The following is a 27,932-nucleotide window of genomic DNA, read 5'->3' as shown; positions in this document are numbered from 1 at the left end:
CTACCTGCCCTCCAGAACACCTACACCACCCGATGTCACAGGAAGCCTCTCTAGCCACTTTAATAATAAAAAATTGGATGTAATAAATGTATCACTAGTCACTTTACATTTTTAAATAAAGGTAAAAAAAACTAAAACAAAGCCACTTTATATGTTTACATAACCTACATTACTCATCTCGTATGTATGTACTGTACTCTTATGCCATCTACTGCATCTTGCCTATGCCGTTCGGCCATCGCTCATCCATATATTTATATGTACATATTCTTATTCATTCCTTTACACTTGTGTGTATAAGGTAGTTGCTGTGAAATTGTTAGATTACTTGTTAGATATTACTGCACGGTCGAAACTAAAAGCACAAGCATTTCGCTACACTCGTATTAACATCTGCTAACCATGTGTATGTGACCAATAAAATTTGATTTGATGAATCACACTTAACCATCTGGCAGTCTGATCTGGGTTTGGCGGATGCCAGGAGAACGCTGCCTGCCCGAATGCATAGTGCCAACTGTAAAGTTTGGTGGAGGAAGAATACTAGTCTAGTGCTATATTTCATGGTTCGGGCTAGGTCCCTTAGTTCCAGTGAAGTGAAATCTTAACCCTACAGTATACAATGACATTCTAGACTATTCTGTGCTTCCAACTTTGTGGCAACCATTTGGGGAATGCCCATTCCTGTTTCAGCATGACAATGCCCCTGTGCACAGAGCGAGGTCCATACAGAAATGATTTGTCGAGACCGGTGGAAGAACTTGACTGGCCTGCACAAAGGCCTGACCTCAACCCCATTGAACACCTTTGGAAAGAATTGGAATGCTGACTGCGAGCCAGGCCTAATCGCCCAACATCAGATAGTGTTATTGCGATTGTCAACTAACCTTTATGTCCGCTCGTAGCTCACTCAGTTGGTTCTCAGACATGGATGCTGATTGGTCAGTTAGCCTGCGGAGCTCCTCTGCTCTTTTTTGACGGCCATCCAAAATGGCCACTTAAACACAGATACACAATATCAGTCAACCGCTCGCTCACCAAATATTCAGACACCTTCAGTTGTGCGGAGAGAAATCCACACATAAGCAATACCATACTGAAACTTGGGACTAGCTATGTCCTCAACATGAGAAGTTAAGACTATTAGTTGACTAGTTTTTCCAAAATAAAATCATACAGAATACAACACTGCATCCCTAAATAACTCCACAGGCTTTTCCTGCTGCTGACCAATATCAGGACTGAGGAGGGAAAAAGAAAAACCACAAAAAAACTACCACAGAGGAACCGTACTGTTTGTTTATCAGTTGCTAAGGAGAATCAAATGACAGAAAATACTTCTCTCCTCATGAGGTAAAAAGGGGAAGGGAAGAAAGTCTAATCCATTAACAGTAACACACACCTAAAGGAAGGGAAGAGATTAGGGCAGAAACTGGTACATTTGAAGGAATTTTGAGTTTCTGTAATGTCAAATAACTTCTCTAGAGTTCCCTCGCTTCTTCCCTCAATTCCCCACACACCTAGACACAAAGAAAGCATTTAGTCTCCCTTGAAACCTGACACTATTCACTTTTTCCAAGCTCAGGATACACAACACTGTATTTGGAGGCTGTAAAGAATAAAGGGAGAATGGCCTACTTGTGGAAATATGCAGTCTTGCTCTGTCATGTTTCACTACATTGAAGACTGGTATGCCTAAGGCCAAAAATAACCTTAAGGACATACATTCGAAGCATGCTGGTTGGTTACGTGTTAACTTATGAACTGGGAGGGAGTAGGTAACATCTATAGGTAGCCTATATGGAATGTCCTAACTGGGACAAAGGCTTTCAGGAAAAAAATAGAAACATAGTAATAATAGAAACAAAGTCTAATAAACACTTAGTGTACAAAACATTAAGAAGACCTTAATATTGATTGGCACCCCCCCTGCCCTCAGAACATCCTCAATTCGTTGGGGCATAGACTCTGCAAGGTGTCAAAAGCATTCCACAGGAATTCATGTCCCACGTTGACTACAACACTTCCCACAGTTGTGTCAAGTTGGCTGGATGTCCTTTGGGTGTGGACCATTCTTGATACACAAGGGAAACTGTTGAGCGTGAAAAATCCAGCAGCTTTGCAGTTCTTGACACAAACCGGTGCTCCTGTCACTTACTACCATACCCTGTTCAAAGGCACTTAAATCTTTTGTCTTACCAATTCATCCTCTGAATTACACAATCCATGTCTCAATTGTCTCATGGCTCAAAAATCCTTATTTAACCTGTCTCTGAAGTGGATTTAATAAGTGCCATCAATAAGGGATCATAGCTTTCACCTGGTCAGTTTGTCATGGAAAGAGCAGGTGTTCTTAATTTTTTGTACACCGAGTGTACATTGAAGTCCAAATGCTAATTGAAAGGTGTTGTACTCACTGGCTTCTGCTTTGACTTTGTCCATCTCTGTCAACAGAGTAACCTCTCTGTCCATTAGACTAAGAGAGAGGTTGGGAGAAAGAGATATGAAATGACATGTTCTTTACTACGATAAGTTGACCATGATTATTTACATTTCTAAGATAGTCTGTACTTTGATTTTGGCAATCCTCACAATTTGTCAACTATGACAACACTGGTTAGCAATATGTAATGCTGAAAGAGGTACTAGTGGTGGTTGCTGTAGTGCAGATGTGAGAGCAATGAACTGGTTCAGTGATCAAATCTCTTAAATTGCTTAGCTAAACATTCTGCTTAAAAATAATGGAATTTGTGGTATGTTATATCCCACCATAACAATTTAATATTCCAAATATTAACTACAACTTTACAAACTAATGTAGTGGAGTTAATGTTGGGAGATGTACCAGCTCTGGAGCTCAGCAAACGTCTGCTTCATGGTCTTAATAGAGGAGTCCATTTCATCCTTAACCAACACTCTGTATCGAGTAAGCGACACTGTGCATCTCTGCAGGTCCTTCACAGAGCGGTCAATGTTGGGCGCTGAGTGTCAAAGAACAGGGTCAGAGGTCACTTGTCTTAAACAAAGCATTACTAGAGCTGTTGTCATTAACACTCCAGTGCACACATCCTAGTTTTATAAGATAATACACCGTTTAGGCACCTGGGACTACTAATCTACCATCGGACTGCAGGAAACCCATGGATTTGACAATATTCTGTATCAACAATAAGGAAATAAAGCACATTTGGCACTAACCAATCTTCCTGGCTCCAGAAAATCCCTGTTGGCTTTCATCAGTTGTGAGCACAGAGGAAGTGGATGATTGCTGGGAGTTGGTTCTGGGACGGAACTTGTTGCCACGGGGAGGCTGGTGATTCCTTCCTCCTTGAGCATGAGGGGTGGTGCTTGGGCCACTACAAAAATAGTCTGCTTCCACACCTTTAAGGAGAAAGACACTGTAGTGTGATATTTTCCGATGGGTAGGCGTTGGCTTCAACTACAGAAGATTATCAAAAGTGTAGTATAGTCTCAACAAACCAAAGTTTGACCGACGGATAAAATAAAGACTGCTCTATAGCAATACCTGTAATGTCCGACGTGGCAGGCTCAGATTCGAGCTCAGTTGCATTCAAGAAGGCAGAATCCAACTGCTCACTCAGAGAGTCTAATGAGTCTCCGTCCAACACAGAGCCATTGGCATGGAACCCATTCACTGCTTCTGTACTCTCAGTCTCCGAAGGCTGTGTGGTTTCGGCTGGAGCAGGCTCCTCTCCCGGAGGCTGTGGCTGGGGCTTGGGCTTCTTTTTCTTCTTGGGCTGGATGTTGTATAATCAAAGTCAGACTAACCACTACAATAAAACCTTACATCTTTTGGAGTTCATACATAAGCATATATGCTCTGCAAAAACGTCCTCTCACTGTTAACTGTGTTTATGTTCAGTAAACTTATTAACATGTGTAAATATTTGTATGAACACAAGATTCAACTGAGACAAACTGAACAGGTTCCACAGACATGTGACTAACAGAAATGTAATAATGTGTCCCTGAACAAAGAGGGGGTCAAAATCAAAAATAACAGTCAGTATCTGGTGTGGCCACCAGCTGCATTAAGTACTGCAGTGCATCTCCTCCTCATGGACTACACCAGATTTGCCAGTTCTTGCTGTGAGATGTTACCCCACTCTTCCACCAAGGCACCTGCAAGTTCCCGTACATTTCTGGGGGGGAATGGCCCTAGCCCTAACCCTCCGATCCAACAGGTTCCAGACGTGCTCAATGGGATTGAGATCCGGGCTCTTCGCTGGTCATGGCAGAACACTGACATTCCTGTCTTGCAGGAAATCACGCACAGAACGAGCAGTATGGCTGGCGGCATTGTCATGCTGGAGGGTCATGTCAGGATGAGCCTGCAGGAAGGGTACCACATGAGGGAGGAGCATGTCTTCCCTGTAACGCACAGCATTGAGATTGCTTGCAATGACAAGCTCAGTCCGATGCTGCTGTGACACACCGCCCCAGACCATGACGGACCCTCCACCTCCAAATCGATCCCACTCCAGAGTACAGGCCTCGGTGTAACGCTCATTCCTTTGACGATAAACGCAAATCCGACCATCACCTCTGGTGAGAACAAACAGCGACTCGTCAGTGAAGAGCACTTTTTGCCAGTCCTGTCTGGTCCAGCGACGGTGGGTTTATGCCCATAGGCGAAGTTGTTGCCGGTGATGTCTAGTGAGGACCTGCCTTACAACAGGCCTACAAGCCCTCAGTCCAGCCTCCCTCAGCCTATTGCGGACAGTCTGAGCACTGAGAGAGGGATTGAGTGTTCCTGGTGTAACCCAGGCAGTTGTTGCCATCCTGTACCTGTTCCACAGGTGTGATGTTTGAATGTACCGATCCTGTGCAGGTGTTGTTACACGTGGTCTGCTACTGCGAGGACGATCAAATGTCCGTCCTGTCTCCCTGTAGCGCTGTCTCAGGCGTCTCGCAGTACGGACAATGAAATGTATTGCCCTGGCCACATCTGCAGTCCTCATGCCTCCTTGCAGCATGCCTAAGGCACGTTCACGGAGATGAGCAGGGACCCTGGGCATCTTTCTTTTGGTGTTTTTCAAAGTCAGTAGAAATGCCTCTAGTGTGGCCTCCCGGGTGGTGCAGTGGTCTAGGGCACTGCATTGCAGTGCTAGCTGTGCCACCAGAGACTCTGGGTCCGGGAGGTCCATGGGCAGACGCACAATTGGTCTAGCGTCATCCGGGTTAAGCAGGTAGGGATATCCTTGTCTCATCGCGTACCAGCGACTCCTGTGGTGGGCCGGGCGCAGTGGACGATAACCAGGTCGCCAGGTGTACGGTGTTTTCTCCAACACATTGGTGCGGCTGGCTTCCAGGTTGGATGCGCGCTGTGTTAAGAAGCAGTGCGGCTTGGTTGGGTTGTGTTTCGGAGGACGCATGACTTTTGACCTTTGTCTCTCCCGAGCACGTACGAGCCCATAATGTTGTAGCGATGAGACAAGATAGTAACTACTAACAATTGCATACCACGAAATTGGGGAGACAATTCAAAAAAAGAAAAAAAGAAATACCTTTAGTGTCCTGTTTTTATAACTGTGACCTTAATTACCTACCATCTGTAAGCTGTTAGTGTCTTAACGACCGTTCCACAGGTGCATGTTCATTACTTGTTTATGGTTCATTGAAAAAGCATGGGAAACCGTGTTTAAACTCTTTACAATGAAGATCTGTGAAGTTATTTGGATTTTTACAAATTATCTTTGAAAGACAGGATCCTGAAAAAGGGACATTTTTTTGTTGTTGCTGAGTTTAGCTATGGTTGAGCAGAATGTAGGTCCTCATGGCAGACAGCAGATATGTTCAGCTTGAGCTGCTGACTTCAAAGCAAAATGGGAGATAGGTGACAAAACAGATTATCTGGGACGGATGTTGAACATTTGTGTGAGCTAGAAACTCTATAGTGAAATGCAGCCGATGATTGTTTGTTCAATGTATTTTTACTCATCTCTATCCAAATAAACTAAACATACATTTAGTTGTATGCTATGCTATGACTAGCATTTACAGTTCAAAGTTAAGTGGATTTAAAGTAAGTGTTTTTTTGCTCAAAGTCTGGATTGGTATATCCTTTGAACTTGTTTTTAAAAAGTGTTGTCTCATAATCCTGTGAGGGACAGGCCATACTTAAAATGTCATGACACATAATACATTTCATTCATACTCATGTGGCCCTTTCATACAGAATGCAATACCCTGAAGTAAAGGACAAAGTTAAGGTTACCTTCTTTTTACCAGTTACATTCCACTCCTTCAAGATATCAATGGCACTACCTGAAGGGAAAATTAAGTAATTGTGAGTTAAGAAGAATGCTCTCTTTCCATAACAGCCTGCATTGACATGCAGACAATGTTGCAGATTATCAAGGTTTAAATACTCATGAAAAAAAAAGATCACTAGGGCATTCCCATACCTTCTAGGAAAGCCTGGACGGCCTTATCAACGCAGTTCTCAAAGTGCTGCAACACCAGAACTATCTCATTGTTGCTTTTGTTGGGAACAACGGCCCTGACGGCACTAATCTGTGAAGAGAACGAACAAGAGAGAATGATCTGGCAAATTAAGGAAAATATTTAGCATAGTGATACATATCCCAAGGCCCTGGGGCCTCATTTCTAAATGTTGCGTTTTTACAACATACCATGTGTGCGCCAGTTTACACAGAAGTTGGCATTTATAAAATCTGAACTTGTCGTGATAATGTGCTTAATTTTGTGCAAACTTTAGCCTATACGTACACACTACAACTAGTGGTTGTATTCCAAGTAAAATAATTAGACTTAAGAATTTATTTCCTATTTTATAGGAAGAATAAATTCCTCACCTTTTCTGTCCGTGATGGGTTACCATACACATCTCTCGTTTAATTGGGGCTAGTAAATAGATCTACCCTCATAGATATCCTAACCAACCTGCCCTCCAAATACACCTCTGCTGTCTTCAACCAGGATCTCAGTGATCACTGCCTGCGTCCGTAATGGATCTGAGGTCAAACGACCATCACTGTCAAACACTCCCTAAAACACTTCAGCGAGCAGGCCTTTCTAATCGACCTGGACCGGGTATCCTGGAAGGATATTGACCTCATTCCATCAGTAGAGGATGCCTGGTTATTCTTTCAAAGTGCTTTCCACATCATCTTAAATAAGCATGCCCCTGTCAAAAAAAATGTAGAACCAGGAACAGATATAGCCCTTGGTTCACTCCAGATCTGACTGCCCTTGACCAGCACAAAAACATCCTGTGGCGTACTGCATTAGCATCGAATAGCCCCTGCGATATGCAACTTTTCAGGGAAGTTAGGAACCAATATACACAGGCAGTTTGGAAAGCAAAGACTAGCTTTTTCAAACAGAAAATTGCATCCTGTAGCACAAACTTCAAAAAGTTCTGGGACACTAAAGTCCATTGAGAATAAGAGCACCTCCTCCCAGCTGCCAACTGCATTGAGGCTAGGAAACACTGTCACCACCAATAAATCCACAATAATTTAGAACTTCAATAAGCATTTCTCTACAGCTGGGCCATGCTTTCCACCTGGCTACCCCTACCCCGGTCAACAGCCCTGCACTCCCTACAGCAACTTGCGCAAGCCTCCCCCATTTCTCTTTCACCCAAATCCAGATAGCTGATGTTCTGGATGTTCTGAAAGAGCTGCAAAATCTGGACCCCTACAAATCAGCCGAGCAAGACAATCTGGACCCTCTCTTTCTTAAATTATCTGCGAAATTGTTGCAACCCCTATTACTAGCCTGTTCAACCTCTCTTTCGTATCGTCTGAGATCCCCAAAGATTGGAAAGCTGCCGCGGTCATCCCCCTCTTCAAAGGGGGAGACACTTTAGACCCAAACTGCTACAGACCTATATCTATCCTACCCTGCCTTTCTAAGGTCTTCATAAGCCAAGTTAACAAACAGATCACCGACCATTTCGAATCCCACCGTACCTTCTCCACTATGCAATCTGGTTTCCGAGCTGGTAATGGGTGCACTTCAGCCACGCTCAAGGTCCTAAACGATATCATAACCGCTATCGATAAGGGACAATACTGCACAGCTGTATTCATCGACCTGGCCAAGGCTTTCAACTCTGTCAATCACCAAAATCTTATCGGCAGACTCAACAGCCTTGATTTCTCAAATGACTGCCTCGCCTGGTTCACCAACTACTTCTCAGACAGAGTTCAGTGTATCAAATCGGAAGGCCTGTTGTCCGGACTTCTAGCAGTCTCTATAGGGGTGCCACAGGGTTCAATTGTCAGGCCAACTTTTCTCTGTATACATCAATTATCTCGCTCTTGCTGCTGGTGATTCTCTGATCCACCTCTATGCAGACGACACCATCCTGTATACTTCTGGCCCTTCTTTGGACACGGAGTTAACTAACCTCCAGACAAGCTTCAATGCCATTACAACTCTCCTTCTGTGGCCTCCAACTGCTTTTAAATGCAAGTAAAACTAAATGCATGCTCTTCAACCGATCGCTGCCCACACCTGCCTGCCCGGCCAGCATCACTACTCTGGACGGTTCTGACTTAGAATATGTCTGGTTAGACTGTAAACTCTCCTTCCAGACTCACATTAAGCATCTACAATCCAAAATGAAATCTAGAATCGGCTTCCTATTTCGCAACAAAGCATCCTTCACTCATGCTGCCAAACATACCCTAGTAAAACTGACTATCCTATCGATCCTTGACTTCAGCGATGTCAGCTACAAAATTGCCTCCAACACTCTACTCAGCAAATTGGATACAATCTATCACAGTGCCATCCGTTTTGTCACCAAAGCCCCATATACTACCCACCACTGCGACCTGTATGCTCTCATTGGCTGGCCCTCGCTTCATATTCGTCCCCAAACCCACTGGCTCCAGTTCATCTATAAGTCCCGCCTTAGCTCACTGGTCACCATAGCAGCACCCACCCGTAGCACGCACTCCAGCAGGTATATTTCACTGGTCACCCCCAAAGCCAATTCCTCCTTTGGCCACCTTTCCTTCCAGTTCTCTGCTGCCAATGACTGGACCGAACTGCAAAAGTCACTGAAGCCTCATATCTCCCTCACTAACTTTAAGCACCAGCTGTCAGAGCAGCTTATGGGCTATTTACAGATGGAATATTTACAGATGGGCTATCTGTAAATAGCCCATCCCCATACTGTATTTATTTTGCTCCTTTGCACCCCTCTACTTGCACACTCATCTTCTGCACATCTCTCACGCCAGTGTTTAATTGCTATATTGTAATTATTTCGCCACTATGGCCTATTTTTTGCCTACCTACCTCATTTGCACACACTATATATAGACTTTTGTATTGTATTATTGACTGTGTTTTTGTTTACTCCATGTGTAACTCTGTGTTGTTGTCTGTTCACACTGCTTTGCTTTATCTTGGCCAGGTCGCAGTTGTAAATGAGAACTTGTTCTCACCTAGCCTACCTGGTTAAATAAAGTTGAAAAAAATAAATAAAAATAGGCTACATGCATTTAAAAAAATTCTGTATGCGAGCACATAGGCAGTGTGGTTTATATAGGCTACACAGTCTAATTAAACAGACAGATGATATTTTATATTGAAGTATGTACGCGACTACTACTTTTTGTTGTTGAGTAGCCTAGACTATGTTTTAGAATTCACAGGCAGTACCGCATATTTTAGGTTGGGGGAAAAAGTTGATGCAAAACATGTTCAAACATTCTGCTGACAGGTCGACAACAATTCGTTTCTGAAAGAAAAAACAATGACCATCACATTCCTTCGCCAAATAAAGCATAAGTTACTGCAAACAATTACACACTGGTAGCGTATGCAAAATATTTGACAATATGGGTAGACTATAATATTGCTGTTCGATAGGAGCACAGAGTGCTTAAGTATCTATACCAAGGCAGGAGATTGTGTTTCTATCTATTGATAAAATATTCAACAATTCGTCTTTTGCATAGATGTGTGGGCTGTATGTGTCCGCTGCAGTCATTTAACTGTGGCACTGCCACAACGGAAATAAAAATATCAAACAATATTTCTGTCGAGACGAACTTTGAAGATGCTATAACAGTCGACATGTACTTTTCCTCTGCAAACAAAACAAGTAATGAATAGAAAAAATTGACAACCCCATAGTAGAACAGTATCTATAGCGAACTAAAATATAAATGCAACAATTTTACTGAGTTACAGTTCATAAGGAAATCAGTCAATTGAAATGAATTCATTTAGGCCCTAATCTATGGATTTCACATGACTGAGCAGGGGGTACCTGTGAGGGCATAGGCCCAGCCAATCAGAATGAGTTTTCCCCCACAAAAAGGTCTTTATTACAGACAGAAATACTCCTCAGTTTCATCAGCTGTCTGGATGGCTGGTCTCAGATGATCCCACAGGTGAAGAAGCCAGGTGTGGAGGTCCGTACATACTGCCAAATTCTCTAAAACAATGTTGAAAGCGGCTTATGGTAGACAAATCAACATTCAATTCTCTGGCAACAGCTCTGGTGAACATTCCTGCAGTCAGAGTCCCTCCTGAACTCCCTGGGGCCCTAAGCAAAACCCGTGAGCCATGTAAACCCTTTTCCATGCTGTTCCCACATGCTTCAAGAGGGCCACTATTATTGTTCCTGTTCTCAATAAAGCTAAGGTAACTGAGCTAAATGACTAGCACTCACTTCCGTCATCATGAAGTGCTTTGAGAGACTAGTCAAGGATCATATCACCTCCACCCTACCGGACACCCTAGACCCACTCCAATTTCCTTACCGCCCCAATAGGTCCACAGACAACGCAATCACACCGCCCTAACCCATCTGGACAACAGGAATACCTATGAAAGAATGCTGTTTATCAACTACAGCTCAGCATTTAACACCATAGTACCCTCCAAACTCGTCATTAAGCTCGAGACACTGGGTCTCGACCCCACCCTGTGCAACTGGGTCCTGGACATTCTTACGGGCCGCCCCCAGGTGGTGAGGGTAGAAAACAACATCTCCACCCTGCTGATCCTCAACACTGGGGCCCCACAAGGGTGCGTTCTCAGCCCTCTCCTGTACTCACCCATGACTGCGTGGCCATGCACGCCTCCAACTCAATCATCAAGTTTGCAGACGACACTACAATGGTAGGCTGGATTACCAACAACGACCAGACGGCCTACAGGGAGGAGGTGAGGGCCCTCGGAGTGTGGTATCAGGAAAATAACCTCACATTCAACGTCAACAAAACAAAAGAGATGATCGTGGACTTCAGGAAACAGCAGAGGGAGCACCCCCCTATCCACATCGACGGGACAGTAGTAGAGAAGGTGGAAAGTTTTAAGTTCCTCGGCGTACACATCACGGACAAACTGAAATGGTTCACCCACACAGACAGAATGGTAGAAGGCGCAACAGCGCAAACATTTAGATGCACAATCGAGAGCATCCGGTTGGGCTGTATCACCGCCTGGTACGGCAACTGTCCCACCCACAACCGCAAGGCTCTCCAGAGGGTAGTGAGGTCTGCACAATGCATCACCGGGGCAAACTACCTGCCCTCCAGAACACCTACACCACCCGATGTCACGGGAAGGCCAAAAAGATAATCAAGGACAACCACCCAAGCCACTGCTTGTTCACCCCGCTATCATCCAGAAGACGAGGTTAGTACAGGTGCATCAAAGCTGGGACCGAGAGACTGAAAAGAGCTTCTATCACAAGGCCATCACTGTTAATGTTAGTGATGGCTGTTTGAGTGGCTGCTGCAAACATACTGAATAAACGTTATCATGTACATATTCTGATTCCTTCCTTTACACTTGTATGTATAAGGTAGTTGTGAAATTGTTAGATTACTTATTAGATATTACTGCTGTTACACACACCTCTATGAAGAGGGGACTCAACACCCTGCTACTCAACTCTCCGTGAAGTGAAAGGGGTATGGACTGTAGGTGCGAGTAAGATGACAAAAGTCAGAGAATTGTACCATTTACAAGGAATTTATTCCGTCACACGGTAATTTTGGGGAAAAGGGGCTGGACGGCACCAAAGCAAAGAAAGTAAATATTAAAGCCCCCTCTTCTACCATACCTGCCTACCCACTACTTACCTAACAAAGCACTACCTGGTGCCCTAACCAAAATACAGGGGGTGGTCCGCCCCAGATCTTACCTAGTGTGCCTGGACAGTGACTATACTACGGGTATATGCCTAAGCACTCTCTTGGTGCCTTCCCCTTCCCCCCTGGGAACAAATGAAACAGAATAACACAAACAATTTCAATAATCAAAAAACTGCATCCTATTGACACACAACAGACATAACCAATCAGCTCCCTCAGCAACAACTTACATAGTACATACCAAATCTCTTTCTGAGAAACAACCAACATATGCTATAACCCTCAGCAATCACTCTCAGCAATCACTCTCAGCAATCACTCTCAGCAATCACTCTCAGCAATCACTCTCAGCAATGACCTCCCAGCAATGATCTCTCTTCTGAACAGAACACTGGCTTTTATATAGCTTCAGAAGGCATTGGTAATTGGAGACAGCTGCGTCCTGACGAGGGGGCGGGGTCAGCTCTCCAATTAGCCATGAAGTCGACCAATCAAATACAATCTTAAAATGTTACTAAGTGTGCAAACATTTGAATTTAAATCTTACCATCAAAATATTCCTCTTCTGCACTGAGGCAAAATCATCAATGTCGTCATCATAGGACACGTTTCCCCACGTCATGATTTATACTCATGATGGCCAGACCACTCAAACGCTCATGATTTATACTCATGATGGCCAGACCACTCAAACGTTCCTATGACATGGAAGACCTCAGGAAGCTTTTGATGCGCCTCCATTTTGAAAATCTCCTCTCTGCCGATGCTACTGTTACTGGTCGGGCGACTGCAATTCTTAGTGCTATCCAAAGGTTAGGAAAGAGTTCCTCCTGGTTTTTCTCACAGAGAAAGGAAAGCAGCTCAAAAAGGCAGTCATCTTATCTGATGGCAGATCAGGTCAATTCTGAATCTTGTGTGCCAGATTCATTCCACTGATGTCACAGTCCTCTCTGAAGGTTAGAGTGTTTTCAACTTCCATGCAGTGGGCTTTTAAATACTCCCTGGACATCTGAGAGGCAGTGCAGCACTCCATATTTGGTTTTCACCTGGTTGAGTGTTTCAAATCTCTCATCCATGGATATCACAGCAGAGTCGACCACAATGTTAAAGTAGTTGACTTCAAGTTTTTTCAGTGCATCAGTCACTGGTTCATTAGGACATGCAAAGCTGAAATGCCTCCTGCTGTTTCTCAGTCTTTTCTCTTTCAGATCAGCCTCCACATGGATTTCTTCACAACACTTTTGGCTGTTGTCTGGGCCTCAGACAATCCAACCCATTATCATAAGCTTGTCCTCTGCAATCTTCAACAGATTGTTGAGGTTACAACCGGCTTCATTCACAAAGCCAAGGAAGTGCTCCTTGATCTCTGGCTTTCCCTTTAAAGCTACACTTCTCAGAATAATGGACATTTGCTCCTGGTGACTAATGTCAGGTGTACAGTCCAAGATAATGTAGAAGTACTTGGAGTCTCTTACTTGATTCACTATTGCTTCCAGAATCTTGTCACTCACAATCTGTATCAGCTCATTCTGTGTGTGCCTCTCCCAAGGTAATGAGCATGTGTTTCTTCATCTTTAATTTTGCTGAGATGATTTTCCATAGCGGGGTCAAATTTGACCAGTAATTCAACCTCTTTTAGGAAGTTTCCATTATCTGGTTGGAAGAGTTTGTCTGATGAACCCCTGACTGCTAGGTTTCTTTCAGCCAGAGACTGGGTGGTACTTATTAAATGTGTAAGGACATCCCGCAATTCCTTTCCTTCAGCCTCAAATGGTAATTGGTATCTGGTCAAGAGTCTGTCACTGACTTAGGCGCAGATCAAGTTCTCTCCACTTAATCATATTGTTCGTGTTCAGGACTACCCTCATGGTGTTTCAGAATGGCGTTGATATTTGACCAGTCATTCACACCTTCCTTTATTATTTTGTAGAAAAGAGCTTACAGCAAAAACAATACACATCGTTGTTTTTGATTGAGTATGAAAGCCAGCTCCTGGTAATCTTTCCCCCATTTGACAGCTGTCTCTGTAATATGCCTGAATGGAAACCTCTTCTAGACTTGTCTTTACGGTACGAAAAATCCAGTCCTGGTTGGAATGGACCTCTGCCCACTAACTCAGTCCTCATAAAGTCTGTTAAGATTGGGGCCAATCTGCTGGGTGGAGCATTTGGTGGAGCAGCAACTATTCTATTAGGGTCCGAGTTGCTTGTATCTGGTACTGGCTGTACACCTCTGGTTGTGCTAGTACTGGCTGAGGCTGCCTGTACTTCACCTGGGTCTGTGTTAGTATTTGCTGAAGCCAGCTGTACTGGGTCTGTGTTAGTACTTGCTGAAGCTGCCAGTACTGGGTCTGTGTTAGTACTTGCTGAAGCTGCCTGTACTGGGTCTGTGTTAGTACTTGCTGAGGCTGGATGTGGATCAACTGAGTTAGTGCTTGTACTGGCTGATGATCCAGCATCTCCTCTACTGACAAACTTAAGCATAGCACCTGTAAATTATCAATAACAATATTATTAATTTTATCAGCTGCATCAAGCCCATTCCAACTGGCTCCCCCAGATTTCCATTTATACATTTTCAAATATACAATACTATGGCTTGGCTGAATAGTTGATGGTTATTATTTACTGAGAGATGTGCATCCATATTGCCCAGTTTGCTCAGCTAATCAACATTTAAAATTCAATATATAAATCAATAGTCAATGTCAATCCATTGCTTTCCATCTTGCATTAGTCCAGAGTTGTAACTCTAGATAATCATTGTCTTGTTTTAAAATGACATGCGCCTATGAGGAGTGCCATCACACTCATATTGTCTGGACTGGAAACTTGCGCTTTCCAGAAAGCGCAAGTGTCATTTTGTGCATGTTCACGCGCAACGTGGTTATCTTTTCCGAGCTGCAGTTTATAAACACCGTTGTCATTTATCAAACGTAATAAATAGTTGTATTTCACTCACTTTTGTCAGGCACAAATTCACAGAACACAGCTCTGGAAGTGGCTGGAGAGCAAGCAAGACAGACAGAACAAGAGATGCACTGCCCAGTTAGGTTAGCAAGACAGACTAAAGAGATGCACTGCAAGCTAGCACATCAACTTAACGTTACTGTTATTTGCCGACATCAAACTTGGAGAGGAGAAAACAGGTTTACCTGATTGCTGTTCCCGCAATTCACTCTTATGGTGTTTTTTCTTTCCTTCTCTTTTCGTGACCAGAAGAATAGTTCCGCTTCATCCTCTCATCCAAGTTGTAAACATTGACACCTGCTTTGATACGGGGGGAGGCGGGGCCCTTGCGTAATTTGCGGGGCCCTATGCAACTTGCGTAGTGAGCATATAGGGCCGCCCGGCTCTGCCTGCAGTCAGCATGCCAATTGCCTGCTCCCTCAAAACTGAAGACATCTGTGGCATTGTGTTGTGACAAAACAGCACATTTGTGGCATGTTATTGTCACAAACACAAGGTGCACCTGTGTATTGATCATGCTGTTTAATCAGCTTCTTGATATGCCATACCTGTCAGGTGGATGGATATCTTGCCAAGGAGAAATGCTCACTGACAGGGACATAAACAAATTTGTGCACAACTTTTTGTTTGCATGGAACATTTCTAGCATCTTATTTCAGCTCATGAAACCAATACTTTACATGTTGCGTTTATATTTTTGTTCAGAATATTTACCTAGTTGGCTTGTTGTTGTGTGTTCTATGCGAGATAGATATTCCTCAATTATATTCCTAAAATATTCCTTCAATTTAAGAGCACTATAGGAAACATGCATTTTGACAAGCAGTCAATGCACAACAATTATTGTAATCACTGGGAAAACAGCAGTTTTAAATGGCCTTTGTTACGAGGCAGTGGTGGAAAAAGTTCCCAATTGTCATACTTGAGTTAAAGTAATACGATACCTTAATACGATACCTTACGATACGATGCCATTTTCTTGTTTATTTATTAGCCTGGGCACACTACAACATTCAGACATCATTTTCAAAACAAAGCATGTGTTTAGTGAGTCCGCCAGATCAGAGGCAGTAGGGATATTCTATTGATAAGTGTGTGAATTGGATAATTTTCCTGTCCTGCTAAGCATTCAAAATGTAACAAGTACATTTGGGTGTCAGGGAAAATTGTATGAAGTGAAAACTACATTATTTTCTTTAGGAATGTTGTTGTCAAGTATAAATACAAAAGTACAGATACTGCAAAACAATTGCTTAGTATTTTTACACCACTGAAAAGAGAGCGATCTCAGATTTTCTCCTAAATATGCGTGACCTGCACCATTTTAAACCAAGAGTTTTTAGCAGTTTCATAATTAAGCAGGTTACCCAATTTTCCCTGCGTGCATAGGGAAGAGTAGGGCTAAATGTAACATGGGTCAATTGTAGGGTAACTTGGGGTAAAAAAAAAAAAAAGCCACGCTAACTCTTTTTGGGGAGTGATGGGGCAGATTACATTTTTTGTTGAGCAAGAGAAGTGGCAACCAGGGAAAGTGTTTGGGGGGGGGGGGTTGTGACATAGTGGTTTCTGTGAGAAGTACAGGCAGAGGCCGTGTTACCCAAGTGACCCTAACAGGTAGACAGACCTACATTCTATTTACTGTGTTTATGCAAGTTTTATAGGACATCAAATTAATAAATAGGATACTAACTAGTTAAAATACTACATTTGGGATCTAGGCAATTTATCCAATTTATTTATTTCTAGCCACTATGCTGCATTAATTGGGCTACAGGTGATAATGCTTATTGCATACCTGATAGTATGGATCATACATAGGCTATATACATGAACCAATATGTTAAAATAACCTTTACATCCTTTCCCCCCCAACTGCATTTTTGTTTTCTCCAGAGGAAACACTAGGCTGTAGCATTTACTTTTAAATTGTTTTGAATATATCATTAATCTTGCAGAATGCAAGGACAGTGTATGGCACTCGCTATAGTCAGCATGCATATTTAAATAGAACAAGTCATGGCAAAATATCAAAACATTCCACCCACACCTACACAGAATTGTGCTAAAATTAAGCATTGCTTTTTATTTTTAGAAACTTCCATAGACTAATTCAAATAGTTCCAAATTATACAACAAATAAAGGGTGTTATTGTCACCATAGTGAATGATGCCATTTTTCAGGCGAGGCTATACTCCTAGTTCATACATACCAAGTTTTAGGAAGGCTAGGTTATAATGGAAAACCTGCATGTGTATGGTATGCGCCATGTTTATAAATCTCAATATTTTTTAGACGTACATACTATTTTTTACTGTTAAATTTACACAACAGATATAAAAAGAGGCCCATCCTAGCAAAACTGGAATTGTATTAAAACCTAGGAGAGAAATATTTTGGTGTATGATCCTTTTCAGTCCTTACCTTCTCCTTCATTCTCTCAAATGCCCCTCCCTGGGACATAACCATTTTCAAGTTAGTGTCGAACACCATCCCAGAAGTATCTGAGGGGAAAGAGAGAAAAGATTGCTTGAAAAAATAAATGTGGATTTGGAATCTCAGTTTTTTGCTGGACCTAGGTCTATTTGCCAAACAAATTGTAAATGCATAAGCACATCATTTGTTCAAACAAAGATCTCCTCATACCTAGTCATTCCTGTACATGCAAAGGTATTTGTGTTGAAAGTCAACCATGGCTGAGAACACAGGGATTGTCATAAATCATATGGAACAGACAGGAGGACTTGGACATTTCCTTACTGGGTGAATAATGAGAAGATGCTTGCTTGATGACCTCTTAAGTAAAATATGCACTTGTTTTACAACTTTTTTAATAAGGTGCTTGAGGACTAGGCCTAAAGATTTTACATCACTTCTATGGGCTTTATTTAGGATAGGACCAAAAATAACTAACCCTAGAGAAATGAAACTTGTCTTAAGAAATCTTAGCATCTGGACTGGCCCAAAATGATCTGAGATCTGCATTGAATTTGAACCGGTTATAACGGATGTACAGTTCTAGAAACAGAATGAGTCAGCAAAGCAGGGGTTTATGCATCAGACGGATAAGAATACCGCCCTAAACAAAATAAGCTCAATGAGATGAGAAACAGATGGGTTGCTGCAACCCAAAGACATGTGGCATGAGCAAAGAATGCCAGAGGACAGTTTTGCAGTACTCTGCAACAGCCTTAATGGATGGCTTTATTTCAGAAAGTTCATGAAATAGCCTAACTTTATCTTAGAACAGTCTGAACCTTTAAAAGGGTATATACTATCCAATGTGGACTGCATGAATGTCAGTTCAAATTGCTGTCCATCTCTCTCAACTATTGTGTTTGAAAGGATCCATTCTACCGCAATAAGATGTCTTGGAATGTATCCTTTCCAAAAGCGGTTCTGGCCAAAAGCAGCAGTGGCAACGATGTTTGGTTGGCCAAAAGCAGCAGTGGCAACGATGTTTGGTTGGCCAAAAGCAGCCGTGGCAACGATGTTTGGTTGGCCAAAAGCAGCAGTGGCAACGATGTTTGGTTGGCCAAAAGCAGCAGTGGCAACGATGTTTGGTTGGCCAAAAGCAGCCGTGGCAACGATGTTTGGTTGGCCAAAAGCAGCAGTGGCAACGATGTTTGGTTGGCCAAAAGCAGCAGTGGCAACGATGTTTGGTTGGCCAAAAGCAGCAGTGGCAACGATGTTTGGTTGGCCAAAAGCAGCAGTGGCAACGATGTTTGGTTGGCCAAAAGCAGCAGTGGCAACGATGTTTGGTCTGAGACAGTCAATGTTTTTTTTCTTCTACAGTACAATAGCAGAGCAGGAAAATCTGATGGGACTTCCACCATGCAACCTCCAGATATTAAAATAGAAATTTGCCAGGAGTTCATAGCTTTGAGTAGGGACGTCAAACGTTCAGCCCCAGTGGCCTCCCGGGTGGCGCAGTGGTTAAGGGCGCTGTACTGCAGCGCCAGCTGTGCCATCAGAGTCCTGGGTTCGCGCCCAGGCTCTGTCGTAACCGGCCGCGACCGAGAGGTCCGTGGGGCGACGCACAATTGGCCTAGCGTCGCCCGGGTTAGGGAGGGCTTGGTCGGTAGGGGTGTCCTTGTCTCATCGCGCACCAGCGACTCCTGTGGCGGGCTGGGCGCAGTGTACGCTAGCCAAGGTGGCCAGGTGCACGGTGTTTCCTCCGGCGCATTGGTGCGGCTGGCTTCCGGGTTGGATGTGCGCTGTGTTAAAGAAGCAGCGGCTTGGTTGGTTGTGTATCGGAGGACGCATGACTTTCAACCTTCATCTCTCCCGAGCCCGTACGGGAGTTGTAGCGATGAGACAAGATAGTAGCTACTACAACAATTGGATACTACGAAATTGGGGAGAAAAAGGGGTAAAATTGCTCTTCTAGAGCACCTGGTCAAATTGTACAGAAAAAAACCATCTCTAAATGGTTAAATTTGAAATGTGATTGGGGTATAAAAAAAAATGCATTTGCTTTATTTTAAATCAACCCCTGAAACTTAAAATGCTGCAGCCCGCCTGGTGTTCAACCTTCCATGTCACCCAGCACACTTCACTGGCTTCCAGTCAAAGCTTGCATCCACTTCAAGACCAAGGTATTTGCCTATGGAGCAGCAAGAGGAACTGAGATATGTGTCTTAAAGATGAATGCACTAACTAAGACGCTCTGCAGAACAGTGTCTGCTAAATGACTCAAATGTAAATTAAGATAATTATTTTGCCATATCTAATTAATGTATAATTACTCTACTTTCCATTGATGTGGACAGTAGGTGTTACTACATTACACAAGCTGATGTTTTGACATCAAATTGGGGGGGGATTACACATGCTTTTTACCTCAGATTGGTGATGTTACTACAAAAGTTTATAGTTAACACAATGACAAGATCAATTGCTTAAAGCAGATCAATATCTTGTGTACTATTGATTGTCATAATTCATGATGGTCGCTCTATAAAAAGTAGCTGGCCACACACAAATACACGGATTTTAAAGTCTAACCTTCACTTACATAGAAGCCAACTGTAGTCACGTCATATCGTATGGCGGGTCGTGATTCGTTGAAGTTAACTAAGAGAAAAAGTAGTTTGTTCCCTTTACCGTGATGGCAGCTTCACGAAATCAACATCCCAAAATATAGATAGAATTTATAGAAGGCTTCTATCTAACCAACCAAGTTTCCGTGTGGCCTTTGAATAGCGTTAGTTTAAACAGCACTACACCCCAAACGTTTGCCCCTTGTTCTATTGATTTCAGCGTGATATCCATGGAAGTGATATGCTATAATGACCGCTTTGGAGACCCACTTGAAACAAAATGCAACACTTCAACATGTAGTTAGCAGTCTTCTTTAAAATTGTCCCCTAACCAGTGAAAAAAAAAGTTGTACACATTGTTCCCAGATTCCTTGTTTTTTTTTATAGCTGTGTTAGTTTTAACAGGATGTGGAACCTCATCTCCCCCCTCTTGCGTAATTGATTTCAACGGGATAATCGATAGGAGGGATTGAGAAAAGAATTGCATTAGTGTTTCTGTTCTGGTGGCCCCCGTACCAAAATGCAACATTCCAAAAAGTACCTGACTATTCTGCAGGTTGCCCTCCAACCAGTGATGTAAAAATATATTCAGTTTCCATGTGGTTGAGTTGTGGTAGTTTCAACAGCGCATAAACATGAGTCCAAAAACGTGCTGTGAATGATTTATTTTGATGATATAGGCCTACCAGAAATCACCAAAACAGGTTTGCCCTGCCTACTATGAGATGAGTCTATGGCCTAAACAGACCCACTTGATTAAATCGCTTGTCAATTTGTTGAGTGCTGCTTATTTAGCCTGATGCAAGCTCTGTGTGCTATCGTATCAACTCCTTGTCATGCCAAATAAGATGTGCCAATTAATGTTTGGCATGACAAGGAGTTGACATGACCAAACATATCTAGGGCTAGGCTACTGCTTCTTGCAGGGAGATACAGCAACACAAGTTAGAGCAGCAGATGAAACTTCCACCATTTACAAACATTTATTTAGGAGGACACAATCACTAGGTCAAGGGAGGGCCTATAAAAATGTGTCCCGATTGACTTAAGTGTCTTTGAGAATCAGCTTCACATATTTAAATGGTGCACAATGCAGAAATCTCTCCACCATTTCCTGGTTGCTAAAATTGTAATAGTTTGCCTAATTTCAGTTTGTGACAAAACAAGCAAGTATAGTGGAGACCATCATTGTACCATGTAAACCGCTGTGAAATATATTTTCCATAACCAAAAATATTGTATTTTCAGCTGGTGTACAAAACTAAAAAGACGCAAAGACGAAATTTAACGGGAAGCATAGAAACAGCGAACATAGAACAGATCTACCACTTCTTAGACTTGCTTTCAATGAAAATTAAAGATCTATAACTAAAATGTCTATGTGAATTTGGCCGGGGGTTGCCCAAAAAGTTACAATGCAACATTAAAATGCATTCCAACACTGGTTATAGCATTTTCAATGCTCGTTTATCTGTTTTTAAAAACAAATAGCAGAGACGAATGACAGCATACATACCCTTCTGGCTGTTTTTCTTCGCCATGTTGTAACTCCACTAATCCAAAAAGTAAGTAGGTCACAGCTGATAAGTGCCCCAGAGTACAGCTCTTCAAGTAAAAAACAAATCAATAAAAACTATTTTCCAGATATTCAGTTTGAACTAGTTTCCTAAATGGAGACTTCAGCTCTTCATGTGTAGAAATGTTCCTCCTTGATTTCCCCTCAGACAGGATGCCAACAAAGGCTCACAAATCTGGCAGTGGGAGGGGTTAAAGGAGGCCGGGGCAGATCAGGCCTCCACCACTTCGGCTTGGATTCAACTTTTCTTCTCCGTTCTCCCCAAAGTTGATCCAATTCTTAAAAAATGAGACAGAAATAAGGTTACTGTCTTGGGTTGATGTCATAAGCAGAGAGGATTAGAAAGAGTTGCATGAGATGACCTAAGTGAACAGACAGAAAAAAACCTAGTAGTTCATAATTAATATTGCCCAACAAATGTACACAAAATAAAATGGTTGTAACATTTAGCATATGCAGAGAAGAACTATTACATTGGTGCTGTTAATGCTATAACTAGACCAGTCTAGGGAAAATGCCTTGAAATGTAGACGACAATGCATGTGCATTGTCTAGAACTGGAAATAGTCATGCACGTTCACAAAAAACTATTCCTTTGCTCAAAAGTCATAAAACGTGATGAAAAACAGATTTAAATAAATTACTCAGTCTGGGACATCCTTCTAGACACTCTGGACTCAATATTGTACATGGCAGCAGCATATTTTCAGTTTCGCTAAAATGCAGCCGAAGAAACCTTTTAATCATGATTTAGTTCAGTTCCTCTGGGTGAGTTAAACCTGACCTAGACATGCGATGCAGTTTTAAAATAATTTAACTAAACGAATAACTATTAAACTGTTAAACCCTCCAAAACAAATCATATGAAGTTACATGCACTCAATAATACGTTTGTGGATAGCCAGATTAATAATAGTTAAAAACGTTTTCATGCTTTGGAAGATGAACGATTTCTCCAATAATCCTGTCTACATGGACACATCTGAAATCAGGCTACTTGATGGGACTTAAATAAATGTAGAAAATCACCCATCAAAATAAACGTTCTACCACAGCTACCATGTTATTTTTGCAAAGCCTATTTGATTCCGAGTTGGACATATAAAGTTTGCATGTGAAAACTATTTCTAAGATGCATACTTAGTTTTTCCCCCGAACTCACTTCACTATGTGCATTAGAGGAAGGAATGTGCTACCGGTGGAGGCACATTCAAATACACTTCTGGAACGCTGATTAAGGTGTTTACATGTCCTAATAATTAGAAAGATTGCTCAGAAAAACAGGTGTTTAAATCGGCGTATGCTTACTTCGATTTTAACTTTAAGCTGATTAAGATAAGCAGAGTAAGGCGTTTACGTGACTAACGTCATACTCGGCCATTTGCCATAATCAATTTAATATTGAATTAGTGTGAATGTAAACGTACTCTGTGATCATGTTGAATTTGTATTAGAGTAGGTAGTTAGGATTTTTCAAAAATCAGACATACAGATAGCTTGTCACAATGAAGATTTAGCAATACATATTGACACTAGCCAATATGCCAAGTTAACTTGCTGACAGACGCCATGTCCATAATCAGTTTGATCATGCCAAGTACTTGAGAACCTTGAACACCACCCTCAGCAAACTGTGGAGTCATTTATGGGCCAGCTGTTTCCCACTTAGGTTTCCATTTGACTCAGCAGTCCTGGAAAGGGAAACTTAAACTATGCAAATCCACACCCTTTTCATTATCCCTTCATGTCACAGTCAGGCACTCATTTCATAGTATGCCACCACACCTTTAAACACGTCGAACCATAAGCACTGTCAACAAGTAAGCCAAGACATGGACACGTTGTGTTTATCAAGAGGGATGGTGCTAGTAGGTTACACACCATGTGTTGATTTAGGCAAAACACTGAATTGGACCAGGCAATACATATTTAATTAATTAGCCTCGATTCTAAAACCTGAAGAATTTTAGACTAGCAAATTTATGAAACTGTAATAAGATGTCCTTTTGAAGCCTGAGCCAAATTTACAAGGGTCATCACACAAGATGTTGGCAACCCACTGTCTTGTGAACAGCATTGTAGTTCAATCAGTGCTGCAGGGTCTTGACTCACAAAACACACAGATAAAGGGCACAATCTGGAAATTTGGGCCTGTGTTGATCAAAGTTGTTAGGACTGCAGAGACTACAAATTATACCACACGAGACTCAATGACGCCAGGCTGTGTGCTTCCTTATGAATAGACCTAATAAATGTAGAGAATGATTATGTTTAGAATCTGGGCAGCTTTTTAAGTTTGCTGTGTGTAATCAAAAAGGACACCACACTGTAAGTACGTTGACATGAACACTAATAAATCGATATTCAACTAACTATGGCAGAGTATGGTATCAGTCATGTAAACACCTTACTCTGCTTATCTTAATTGGCTTAAGGTAATAATCGAAGTAAGCATACACCGATTAAATCACTTGGTTTTCTGATCAATCTTTCGAATTATTAGAACATGTAAACAGCTTAATTGGAGTTTGAGTAGCGCAAACCTCCCTCTTATGCAGGAATGAAGTGAAGATTTGTAGGTATTCATCTTACAGTTTTCACATACAAACCTTATCTCCGAACTCAGAATCAAAAAGTATTTGCAAAAATAACATGGTCACTATGGCATGAAGTTTATTTTGATTAGCAATTTTCTGCATTTATCAAAAGTCCCATCATCAGTAGCCTGATTTCAGAGGTGTCCATGTAAACATGATTATTATTCAAAGTTCTGGGACACTAAAGTCCATGGAGAATAAGAGCACCTCCTCCCAGCTGCCCACTGCATCTACGATAATCGAGAATTTCAAAAAGCATTTTTCTACAGCTGGCCATGCTTTCCACCTGGCTACCCCGGTAAACAGCTCTGCACCCCAAAGCAACATGCCCAAGCCTCCCCCATTTCTCCTTCACCCAAATCCAGATAGCTGATGTTCTGGAAGCACTGCAAAATGTGGAGCCCTACAAATCAGCTGGTCAAGACAATCTGGACCCTCTCTTTCTAAAATTATCCACCACAATTGTTGCAACCCCTATTACTAGCCTGTTCAACCTCTTTCATATCGTCTGAGATCCCCAGAGATTGGAAAGCTGCCGCGGTCATCCCCCTCTTCAAGGGGGGAGACACTCTAGACCCAAACTGTTACAGGCCTATATCTATCCTACCCCGCCTTACCAAGGTCTTCGAAAGTCAAGTTAAGAAAGAGATCACCGACCATTTCGAATCCCACTCTACCTTCTCCACTATCCAATCTGGTTTCCGAGCTGGCCATGGGTGCACCTTAGCCACGCTCAAGGTCCTAAACAATATCATAACCGCCATCGATAAAAGACAATACTGTGCATCTGTCTTCATCGACCTGGCCAAATCGGAGGGCCTGTTGTCCGGACCTTTGGCAGTCTCTATGGGGGTGCCACAGGGTTCAATTCTCGGGATGACTTTTCTCTGTATACATCAAACCTCTACGCAGACAACACCATTCTGTATACTTCTGGCCCTTCTTTGGACACTGTTAACTAACCTTCAGACGAGCTTCAATGCCATACAACTCTCCTTCCATGACTTCCAACTGCTCTTAAATGCATGCTCTTCAACCGATCGTTGCCCGCACCTGCCCGCCCGTCCAGCATCACTACTCTGGACGGTTCTGACTTAGGTATTTGTAGTTTTCCACATATTCTAGGTGTCTGGTTAGACTGTAAACTCTCCTTCCAGACTCACATTAAGCATCTCCAATTCAAAACTAAATCTAGAATTAGCTTCCTATTTCGCAACAAAGCATCCTTCACTCATGCTGCCAAACATACCCTTCTAAAACTGACCATCCTACCGATCCTTGACTTTGGCGATGTCATTTACAAAATAGCCTCCAACACTCTCCTTAAAAAATTGGATACAGTCTATCACAATGCCATCCGTTTTGTCACCAAAGCCCCATATACTACCCACCACTGCGACCTGTATGCTCCAGGTGGCTGACCTTCGCTAAACACATAGCCCATCTGTAAATATCCCACCCAACTACCTCATCCTCATATTGGTTTTTTTGTTTTGTGCTCCTTTGCACCCCAGTAGCTCTACTTGCACATTCATCTTCTGCACATCTATCACTACAGTGTTTAATTGCTAAATTGTAATTATTTTGTGCTCACTGACCCAACCAACCAAACCACTTTAGAGATTAATAGCATGTAATGAGTAAACCATTTGATTTGTTTTTGAATCCCTTCCCAAACCATTGTTACATTCCTTTGTGGGCTTCCACAGCAAGGCACTTAGTTAACACATCTGATATATTAGTCTCTTGCAGACAATACCTCTCAGTAAAGGTAAGGAAACATGTTATTTGGGTAAACTACCCCTTTAAAACACTTTGCATCCCAATAGTAATACGTTCCTCTGTGCCAGCTTCTGAAAAAGACCATCTGAAACTAACGTGACCTACTTCTAAGGAGAAAAAAGCTAACATTTGACAAATTAGTTAGTCAAGTCCCAAGAGGTAACGTTAGCTAATGTTGCCTAAAAACTAATTTTTACCATCTATGTGACTGCATCTTAGCCTTTCCTGGCTAGCCTACCCCATTTGCAATGTCTCATTTTATGCATTGCAAACTAATTATCTACTGTAAATCACTTAGCTAATTATGTACATTACTGGCCGTTGTGCATTAATTGAGTTAGCTAACGTTAACTAGCTGACCGGGTACCACCTTACCTACGGAATGTCGCTAGGTAATGCGTTAGATAGTTAGGGCTAGAGACCACCTAACGTTAGTTAGTAGCGAACTAGCTACTATTCTCGCTTTATTAAAATAACCTTATAAATGTGCAAAATCCTAAATTAACTGTTCGGTAGCTGTTGCGTTACTGGATTAGCTAGCTATCTACTGTAAATATTTTCAAAACCACCCGAGACTGCAGTGTAGTCACCGCGTATCACTGCATTCTTCAACTCAGCAGCTTCGTTAGCTCGTTACATTGACAATGCTAGCTCTCCAGTTTGACACACAGCAAGCTAGCTAACTGGGTCTGTTTACTAACTTAATAGACAAGATTGTCAGCTAGCTATATAAAATGTAATATTGTATTTTGGAGTGATTAAGCTCCTACCTTGGTGTCTTTTTCTGCAACGTTACGAGTCGTCTGTGTTCTCCACTCCCCAATATTTTCCCGGCCTCTCCAATACGGTGTAATTGCAGACCGCCATTTGGGGGCGTTTCTTGACATGGGCGTTAAGATAACATTGTTGCAGGTTAGTTAGCTACAGTTGTCAACAACTGTTGTCCCCCCAAACGGGAAACGCCAAACGGCCATGGACCAATGGCGAGCATTAATGGGTGTAACTTGACATCAAGAAACGCCGACATCAGAAAAAAAGCCCCTAATTGTGGTCTGCAATTACACAGTTCACGGACTCGGACAAGCACGTCTATTCGGTCGTCACTAGTAACAACAGCCACAGTGTCATAAATCCAGCCTATTTCTACTATTTATCTTGTTAAAATTTGATTTTTAACCTAACCACACTGCTAACATTTAGCCTAACCATAAAAAGCTATTTTACAAAAATATATCATAAATATATAGCCAATTTTGACGTTGTGGCTGTGATAACTAGTGGAAACCCATCTTCCACATCATCACTCCTGAACAGATTGAAATCGGTCATGCACCTCACACATACCAAAATAACCTTTGGACAAAGTTAATTTAGGCTTGATTTAAGATGTTTTGTAAATAATTGAAATGATCAACACATGTATTCTTGATCATTTCTAGAAGGAGAGGGAAAATACTATCTTTATGTGTCAATAGTCTTGACTATATTATAACTTTTCAGAGTCATTGATGTTTTGAGCACTGCAAAGACCTATCCCAGGCAAGGTGTGTTCCAGATTGATTGTCACACACATTGTAGAAGATAAGATTATTATGTCACACTGGTTCCGGAGATGTTACAAGGTACATTCCAGATTTCTGGCACGTAGGCCTGTGCAGATTATAGGATTGTAAATCCCGATGTAGACAGAGAGAGAGCTAGTGGTGGCTGCTCAATGAAACAAGTTCTGTAAACTCTAGTTTTATCTAATCATAGCTATTGCCCAGTGATATGGTCAAGTGCTGCAAAGGACCTAGAAAAGCTGCAGCCGGCCCAGAAGAGTTACACCTTACCCTTCAATGTAATCAGTCTC

At 42.2% G+C, this 27,932-nt stretch overlaps 1 protein-coding gene across 3 annotated transcripts in view; it reads right to left on the bottom strand.

The window, feature by feature from the left end:
* The window catches only part of LOC139416700 (spermatogenesis-associated serine-rich protein 2-like), a 52,223-nt gene that overhangs the window by 4,108 nt on the left and 20,183 nt on the right, over window positions 1–27,932 (bottom strand). Inside the window, exons 1-10 of one of the 3 annotated variants that reach the window (XM_071165680.1) lie at window positions 26,851–27,000; window positions 21,642–21,979; window positions 17,508–17,587; window positions 6,429–6,537; window positions 6,239–6,288; window positions 3,527–3,758; window positions 3,199–3,381; window positions 2,846–2,981; window positions 2,418–2,476; window positions 888–997 (exon numbers count right to left, since the gene is read on the bottom strand). In XM_071165680.1, coding sequence (XP_071021781.1) covers window positions 888–997; window positions 2,418–2,476; window positions 2,846–2,981; window positions 3,199–3,381; window positions 3,527–3,758; window positions 6,239–6,288; window positions 6,429–6,537; window positions 17,508–17,587; window positions 21,642–21,666 — 984 coding nt within the window. In that variant the 5' untranslated portion in view covers window positions 21,667–21,979; window positions 26,851–27,000. Of the gene's footprint in view, window positions 1–887; window positions 998–2,417; window positions 2,477–2,845; window positions 2,982–3,198; window positions 3,382–3,526; window positions 3,759–6,238; window positions 6,289–6,428; window positions 6,538–17,507; window positions 17,588–21,641; window positions 21,980–26,850; window positions 27,001–27,932 lie in introns of those variants that run through there. The other 2 variants (XM_071165681.1, XM_071165682.1) reach the window with 2 other exon arrangements.

This window comes from Oncorhynchus clarkii, chromosome 9, assembly GCF_045791955.1.
Source record: "Oncorhynchus clarkii lewisi isolate Uvic-CL-2024 chromosome 9, UVic_Ocla_1.0, whole genome shotgun sequence".
NCBI lineage: Eukaryota > Metazoa > Chordata > Actinopteri > Salmoniformes > Salmonidae > Oncorhynchus > Oncorhynchus clarkii.
This window is presented reverse-complemented; position numbering and strand designations above follow the sequence as displayed.